This window comes from Centroberyx affinis, unplaced genomic scaffold (genome assembly GCF_046629955.1).
Source record: "Centroberyx affinis isolate AG114_WGS23_722 - 3 ecotype Tasmania unplaced genomic scaffold, CSIRO-AGI_Caff_v1 ptg004120l_1, whole genome shotgun sequence".
Taxonomy (NCBI): domain Eukaryota; kingdom Metazoa; phylum Chordata; class Actinopteri; order Beryciformes; family Berycidae; genus Centroberyx; species Centroberyx affinis.
The window spans coordinates 51033-60000 of NW_027281894.1; the positions used below are offsets into that span (position 1 = coordinate 51033).

The 8968-nt window shown below is 40.2% G+C and overlaps 1 protein-coding gene across 1 annotated transcript in view; it reads right to left on the reverse strand.

The window, feature by feature from the left end:
• LOC139663784 (nebulin-like) overlaps window positions 1-8968 on the reverse strand; it is a 52013-nt gene that overhangs the window by 38209 nt on the left and 4836 nt on the right. Inside the window, exons 4-12 of the mRNA XM_071542524.1 lie at window positions 8350-8460; window positions 7981-8094; window positions 7558-7668; window positions 6812-6922; window positions 6447-6557; window positions 5864-5974; window positions 3248-3358; window positions 2665-2775; window positions 401-511 (exon numbers count right to left, since the gene is read on the reverse strand). Coding sequence (XP_071398625.1) covers window positions 401-511; window positions 2665-2775; window positions 3248-3358; window positions 5864-5974; window positions 6447-6557; window positions 6812-6922; window positions 7558-7668; window positions 7981-8094; window positions 8350-8460 — 1002 coding nt within the window. The remainder of the gene's footprint in view (window positions 1-400; window positions 512-2664; window positions 2776-3247; window positions 3359-5863; window positions 5975-6446; window positions 6558-6811; window positions 6923-7557; window positions 7669-7980; window positions 8095-8349; window positions 8461-8968) is intronic.

The window sequence follows — 8968 nt, forward strand, 5'->3', positions numbered from 1 at the left end:
TGAGATTTTGTCTCTCGGACCCAAATCTGAGAATATTTTTATTGTTAGACATGATTTTGTCCAGAATTCCAAGACTATCTGTATTGTAGGTAGAGAGATAACAGAGAAACTATGATCAAAACAGTCATTCGTCTACATTCTATAACTGGGGACCCCCTGGAACCTCCTCAAGGACCCCTGGTGGTCCCCGGACCCCAAGTTGAGAACCACTGCTCTAAATTATGAGAAAGCAACATGGCCGCCTCAGAAGAATGGTGGCAACATTTACCTACTAATACATACTAACATACAGGAAAATGTACAATGTATCAATAAACATTTCTGCAAATGACAGTTTTCCCAGCTGAAAAGCATTTTCCTCAGGAAATATGTTCATACATCGAATAACGACCTTCCTCACCTCGCTCTGCAGCTCAGAGACAGTTTTAGCAAACTGAGTCTCAGAGGTTTCTGGCAGCTGAGAGTAGACGCTCTGAGAGACGCTCCTCCTCCCGTCCTCCTTGTATTTGATCTGGAAAAGACAGAAAGTCAAAGGGATGAAGACCTGCTCTTCTGGACAGTTCAAATCAAATTTATTTTTACATTTTTGTTACAACTTTCATAACCAATCGTAACTCAAAATACATTTCTATTTTCATTGTTTACAATGTTACAAACATAAACAACCCTTTTCAGCATCAGATACTTCACACTACATCAACAGCTCTGTAGATCAATGTAAGGATGAAAAATGAACTCCTGCTTTTGCTGTCAGTAGTGAGACTAATCTCTTCTTTTTTGCAGACTGGGTAAGAGGGACAGATATTTACGTGGCACCAGCACCTATTTGTATTCATGTCATCAATGCTTCACTTCTGTGTTTGATCAGTGTGCAAATCAATGAACCAAACTAACCTAAAAACACGTGGTTTTGCATCCTCAAGATCAAGAGTGAGCCAAATCCTGCCTTGTCTCCAGATCACATCGGTAAACACTGAAGCTGTTTTCCTGAGCAGAGCTTCATTGAAATGCAAATTAAAGACTGCAACACAGATAGCCTCTTTGATCCTTTTTTGATGATAATCACACTTCTGATGACCAATCCAAGATATAAACATCGGACAAGATGGGTTGATGACACCGCCTCTCTCTACATCTCACTTCTATACACGGGCTCCAATATATTTTCAATTTATGACTTGATTTCAAAATGTCATACTGTTCCTAGACCTTTAATCCCTGACTATTTGAATATTTTGGTCAGTCTTCAACATAATGTATTCTGACAGTGGCTGGGCATGATGATCAACTAGGCCACAGCAGAACTGCCATATAATGTAATAAATTGTCAAAATTTCACAGATTTGTCCCTCTAAATGGGTGACAAATGTAATTTAACTTTGTCTCATCTCATTTAATTTGAAGCTATTTATCTCAGTTACACCTTATCATATATGACTAAGACAAGTTTGGCAAGAAACTGATATTGGTAAAAATCTGATCTGATCTGATTTGATCTCATCTCATCTCGTCTCATTTAATCTAATTTGAAGGTATTTACCTTGGACATTATCAACTATGACTAAGACAAATTTGGGAGGGATCTGATTTTAGCATCATCTCATCTCATCTCAACTCATCTCATCTCAACTAATCCAATCTCATCTCATGTGTCACTCTGCTTCTCAGTGACATAATATCAACTAATATCATCTTCTCTTCCTATCTCTTCCCTTCTAGTCTCTCCTCTCCTCTCCTCTCCTCTTCTCTTCTCTTCCCTTCTCATCTTCTCTGCCCTGCCCTCCTCTTTTCATCTTCTCTTCCCTTCCCTTCTCTTTTCTTACCTCATCTTCTCTTCTCTTCTCTTCCCTTCCCTTCTCTTCCCTTCTATTCTCTCCTCTCCTCTTCTCTCCTCTTCTCTTCCCTTCTCATCTTCTCTTCTCTTCCCTGCCCTCCTCTTTTCATCTTCTCTTCCCTTCCCTCCTCTTCTCTTCCCTTCTCTTCCCTCCTCTTCTCTTCTCTTCCCTTCTCTTCTCTTCTCTTCCCTGCCCTCCTCTTTTCATCTTCTCTTCCCTTCCTTCCTCTTCTCTTCCCTCCTCTTCTCTTCTCTTCCCTCCTCTTCTCTTCTCTTCTCTTCTCTTCTCTTCTCTTCTCTTCTCTTCCCTCATCTTCTCTTCTCTTCTCTTCTCTTCTCTTCTCTTCTCTTCCCTCCTCTTCTCTTCCCCTCTTTTCTCTTCTCTTCTCTTCTCTTCTCTTCTCTTCTCTTCTCTTCTCTTCTCTTCTCTTCCCTTCTCTTCTCTTCTCTTCTCTTCCCTTCTCTTCTCTTCTCTTCTCTTCTCTTCTCTTCTCTTCTCTTCTCCCACTCTGCTTCTCAGTGACATAATATCAACTAATGGCCAAGACATATTTTGGATAAATCTCATGCTGAAGTACTATTTTATCTAATTTTCGCCGAATCTCATATCATCTCAGTCAAATCAAATTTCATGTCACCTCCATGCCATCTGAATACATTTACCTCGACCACAGTTTCAAACACTTTCAGTACTGCTCACCTCATCTCATCTCATCTCATCTCTTGACTATGCATCACAGACACTGGCAGACATCACACCATGCCCTAGACAAAATGAATCACATCAGATCTAATTTTTATCTCATCTCATGTGATGTGAATGTCAGTACCTCACTCTGCATGTCAGTCATCTCCCTGGCGAAGCTGGTTTCTGACGTGTCGGCCAGAGTGGAGTAGAGGGAGCTGGAGATCTCCTTCTTACTGCTCTCTTTATACTTGATCTGGGCGAGAACAGCATGAAAAGATACAAACATCCACATGTACAATACAACCAACTACCTACCGTTCTCCTTGTACTTGATCTGGGGGACCATATGCTGTGAAATATACATTAATCTTCACCAAAAACATGAATAAATCCATTGGCAATTTGACCACAGTTCCCTAGATTTACCCTACATGTGCAATTTGTAGCGTTTCCTGAATGAAAGTGACAACATGATCCACCTACAGCAGTTCAGCAGACCAATATTGTAAATGACAGACAGTATATTGTATGGAACAAGTGACTTATTTTGAGACTGCAAAAAACCAAGGGTGAAGAATACTGGGATAAATGGGAGACTTGTCCCAGTAGAACACTTGACCCGACATAAATTGCATAAAAAAAATGACAAATTGCCAGAAAAAAGACTGATATACTCCGGTGGATACGATATTCCTTAACAGGAATCTGTGATAAATGTGCTGTACCTCGCTGAGCAGCTCTGTAGCCTCTTTGGCATGTTGAGTCTCCAGGGTTTCAGGTAGAAGAGAGTACAGGCAGGTGTTCACCTCCTTCTTACCGGCTTCCTTGTACTTGGCCTGTAAACATAAACAAACACATTCTTGTTTGGTTTTGAATATTATTTTTAGGCATTTCTGTTTTATTGACAATGCTGGCTGTCTAGTCCTAATGTGTTTATCACATATCTTATACGTTTTCTGTTTATTTTGTCTGTTGTACCTGTTGGTTATTATGCCTTGCTGCATCCAGTTTCCCATTGAGACACATAAAATCTTGAATTTTAATTTTGTCATTATAATATATTAGGTCACTACAGAAGAGGATTAGGGCCACATGTGAAAAATGTATTTGAGTTCTGACTTTAAAGTCAGAATTCTGAGAATAAAGTCAAGCCAGAATTCTGAGTGACTTTATTAGAATTAGTCACTTTATTCTCAGAATTCTGACATAAAACTCAGAATTCTGACTTTAATCTCAGAATTCTGACTTTAAACTCAGAACTCAAATAAACTTTTCACATGTGGCCCTAATCCTCTTCCGTAGGTCACTGTTTCCTCTGGACTCAAATATCCCCACCAAAATAAAGAATAATTTGGTCACTATACATCACATAAGCACTTTGAATATAAATGGTTTTGAACCACTCCTACAGTGATAATGACATTTTCTAACTGAAATAAAAACTTCACCAAACCATAACTCCAGTGATCTGCTTTCCCGTTAGAAACGGGCAGTTTGGAGGTTAGTGGGTCTGATTTTCCATGAAAGCTTTGAATGACCGTGGTGAACTGGTAAGTGATGCTTCACAGGCAGCAGAGAGCTGAAGAGGCAGAAACTGATGACAGAGAGCAGCTTTCAGAGGCTACAGAATATTCCACAGTGTTATTCCATATATCACAACAGAACTGACTGTGATATATTTAGTAAAACTCAAAAAATACAGACACAGCCATTGTAAACATCCCAACTTTACTGCATGCTGCTTCACTGCCGCTGCACTGTGACTCCAACTCTGAGAGGAACTGTTTAGAAAACTGAGATTTGCTCTTTTCTGAGCTGTCAGAAGGCACCAACTGGTCACGGTCAGGTTTTCTACCATTTGAGATACATGAGTTTTGTATTAAAACATGTTTATATTTTCTAATCACATGTTTTTCTATATATATTTATAATTTTGACACTTTTTAAACATGTTGATTATCTTGTTTCTGTTGTTTCTGGCTCTTTTTTATGACTGTTTTTAATGTGTTTTTAAAGCACTTTGGGTTACATTGTTGTATGAAATGTGAATAAATATGAACAAATGAATATTAATTAAATTTGATCTAATTTGATATTGAGTTCTATTCAGAATTAGCCTGGTTTCAGACTCCTGAATCGCGTCCCGCCCACTCCTCAGATTTTGCAGAGCGATTCAGAGAGTCTGGTGTCGCTCTATTCAACGGCTTGTTCTCGCTCTGAGAAACAATCCAGCCAATCAGCGCCTTTGTGGGCGGGGCTAAGGTTTGAATCGTTCGTGCAGCGGTTTTTCCTCGGCGTTTCGGCAGAATACATTTATTGAAAACACCCCCTTAACCAACAGATTGTCTTTGCAAAAACAATATTTTTGTCAAACCGTCATTCTTGGTGCAGTTGGTAAATTTCTGCTAACCATGGATGTGGAGGCTGACTGGCTGCAGCATCATGTGACTGAAGTGACATCAGAGCGGCCGGATACGACAGTCACCAGTGATCGTTTTAGATATGTCAGTCACTAGTGATTGGTTCAGATACGTCGGTCACTGTAGTGATTGGTTCAGATTAGAGGTCTGCAACCCGACCCGAACCCGACGGGACCCGAGACTGTATGTCGGGTATTGGCCGGGTCGGGCTTGGTTTTTAAATAAATAATTCAGGCTTGGTTGTTTTCTTTTTTCATGCGTGGAAAAAAGCACAATGTTTTATGCTCCTCGCTTTCTCCTGAAGCTCTGTGTCACACAGCCCCCCTCCCTCTGCTGATCTCTCTCTCTCTCTCTCTCTCTCTCTCTCTCTCTCTCTCTCTCTCTCTCTCTCTCTCTCTCTCTCTCTCTCTCCTCTGTCACTGGTACTGAAAGACGCACAGTGGCTACAATACAAAAATGGGCTTTTTTCATTTTTGTTTTACTAGGCTACTTCATTTTCTGTTTTACAAATGATAAAGGGAAAATCAAGTCCTTTATAAATGTTGTATCTGTAGTTTCTGACCAGCAAAACGGAAAATGCCTTCTATTTCCGTTTTTCATTTATGGATTTTGATGTGGATTTCTGTTTCTGAAAAGAAAATAGAATGACCAAAAAATACACGGACCACGAGGCTGTGACTTTTAAATAGGAATGTTTTGATTTCGGGTTTCGGGTCGGGTTTGGGCTTCAAATGTTGCATTACAGTCGGGCTTCATTTCCAGGCCTGTGCAGACCTCTAGTTCAGATACGTCGGTCACCAGTGATTGGTTCGGGGAAAATCAACCCCCCCCCCAGCACAGAAAACGGAGTGGAACCAGATGGACGTTCAGTCTGAAGATCAGTCTAATTCAGAAGTGGTGGTTTGTATTGAGTCCCTGTACCTCGCTCTGCAGCTCAGACAGCTGTTTCACCAGCTGAGTCTCTGTGGTCTCTGGCAGCTGGTGGTACAAACTGGTCTGGATCTTCTGCTTCAGACCCTCCTTATACTTCACCTGCAGGAGAGAGGAGGAGTGAGTGTCTCATGGTGCGTTCAAGTTACAAACTCTGTAAATTACTACTGTTGTTATTAAACCACATTGACAAAAGCAAGAAAAGCAGTGGTCTTCTAGCTAATCTAAATTACTTCACTGTTTGCTGAAAATAAGAAAACAAAATAAGATTGAAATTAAAGTAGTAATCTGCGAGTTCCTTTATTTTTTTTAATGTTGTCTCCATCTTTGTCCCTCAGCCTCACTGTGGTGTTTCTGCTGCTCTTCCCACAGATCACCTGTCAATCAAACAGTGTGGGCGGAGCTTGGATTCTCTGTTGGTGCAGTTTGAGTTTCTCTTTTCTTTGCCTGTTCAGCCAAGGTGGCTATCGCTGCTCATGCTAACTACCCAGTTCTTCTTTCCAAACAAACCGGACACGTTTCATGAAAGATTTCATGAACAAAAACAAAATAGGACATGAACTTGGTTGAATACCTCACTCTGTAGGTCTGACACTTGTTTAGCGTGTTGGGTGTCGATGGTCTCAGGCAGCAGAGAGTACAGGTTGATGCTCATCTCCCTCTTACCATCCTCTTTATACTTAATCTGCAATAACAAGGGGATAAAGGATGTGTGATGATGAGGAAACAACAGAAACACTACTTCTATTCTGCTCCATTCTACTCTAAAACAAGGGAGAAATGTAAAAAAAAAAAAAACAGGTTACAATTTTTACTTCTTTGCTTCATCCCAGGTTCGCTGCTTAAATGCGGGTAAAGTGGGATGAAATTTGACCTCGCTTCCTCTCTGAACGTACGGTAATAAGAGGAACTGTTTGGAAACTTTTTTTTTTCAGTCACCTGGCTGAGGAGCTCGGAGACCTCCTTGGCGTGGGCCGTCTCCAAAGTCTCAGGGAGGAGCGAGTACAAACAAGTGTTCACCTCCTTCTTCCCCGCCTCCTTGTACTTGGTCTGAAAATGGTAAAAGAAAAAAAAAAAGAAATCAGTCACGAAAAAATACAATAAAAATAGCAACTCAGGATTACAAAAAAAATGATGAATTAAGACAGAAAGAAAGAAAGAAAGAAAGAAAGATAGAAACAAACAAACAAACAAACAAACAAACAGTTAGTTAATGCTTAATAAGCATTAACTAACCCTTAATTAACAGTTAACTCATGTGTAATTTACTAATGGTGTTCATGTTAACTAAGGTATTAATTTATACATTATTTAATAGTTTATAAAGATGACTATTAAATAATGTATAAATTAATACCTTAGTTAACATGAACACCATTAGTAAATGATTACCAGACACATAACCCTTAACTTAGTGACCCTTATTGTAAAGTGTTACCAAAGAAAGAAAGAAAGAAAGAAAGAAACAAACAAACAAAGAAACTTTGAGGAACAAAACCAATCCTCTCTAGCTTTTCAGCATGTTAAATCCTGTGAAATCCAACATGGCCGCCTCAGAAGAATGGAGGCAACATTTATTTACCTACTAACATATACTAACTTACAGGAAAATGTCTGCAAATGCGATGTTTTCCCCAGCTGAAAAACATTTTCCTCAGGATTCATCGAATAATAACCTTCCTCACCTCGCTCTGCAGCTCAGAGACAGTTTTAGCAAACTGAGTCTCAGAGGTTTCTGGCAGCTGAGAGTAGACGCTCTGAGAGACGCTCCTCCTCCCGTCCTCCTTGTATTTACTCTGAGAGAAGATGAAACAAACAGCTGGCAGTTTACAGTGGAGATAAAGTATACGATCTGTGCTGTTAAAGTCACACTGAAATCATACCATATGCCTATTTGACCATTTCTGCTAAAAAAAGACAAAAAAAACTGCTAATGCTCAGGATGTTGCTGATAAATATGATGAAAAGGCCTTTAAAAAACAGACCGAATGACGACTTTAGCATTGGAAAAAGAGATCACAACTTCTTAGTGTGTGTGTGTGCGTGTGTGTGTGTGTGTGTGTGTGTGCGTGTGTGTGTGTGTGTGTGTGTGTGTGCGTGTGTGGCACCTCGCTCTGCATCTCAGTCATCTCCCGGGCAAACTGGATCTCTGCTGTGTCGGGCAGCTGGGAGTACAGAGAGGAGGGAGCGCCTTTAACCATCAGCTTAGGACGATAAGACACCTGGGGGGGGGGGGGGGGGGGGGTGGAGAGGGGGAGAGAGGGAGAGAGAGAGAGAGAGAGAGCAGGGGGGAGAGAAACAGAGAGAGTGGGACAGAGAGAAATAATAAGTGGACATCTTACTACCTGGATGACTGAAGCAAATCTCCACAATCATTAATTGGTCTTTCTGAGTTTTTACAGTGTGTGTGTGTGTGTGTGTGTGTGTGTGTGTGTGTGTGTGTGTGTGTGTGTGTGTGTGTGTGTGTGTGTGTGCACCTCGCTCTGCAGCTGGGACACCTCCATGGCGTGTTGTATTTCTGGAGTGTCAGGAAGCTGCGAGTACAGAGAGACGGAGGCTTTTCTCCTGCCGGCCTCCTTGTATTTGTTCTGACGCACAACAAGGAGCAGAGTAATTATGTAAGCATATAATACATCGAATAATAATTAATAAACATGAGTACTGCCCTAAAGCAGAAGACCACAAGCAGAGGAGATCAGAAAGTACTGTTGGTACAAAAACTTGATTGTGTATCATTAATAGCATTCATGGTTACAACTCTTCCCTATATGATATCTAAAGACAAAGCAAGTTTATTTATGCAGCACATTTCATACACAAAGGCAATTCAAAGTGCTTTATACAAGGTATATGAGACATTAGTTAAGAAATACAGGATAAAATAAATAAAAAAATACAAATAAAAAAGATAATAAAGTCTATAAGAAATGCATAAAAAGAGAATAAGGAGAATAAAGATCAAGTTGCTAAACCTTAATCATGATCTTTTGCAGTGGAAAGCCTCTCAGCTATATTCGATATTTTGTCCCAATATTCTGTATCTTCAAATTTGACCACTTCATGACAAAAATCGGCAAATAAATTGCGAAGTATTCA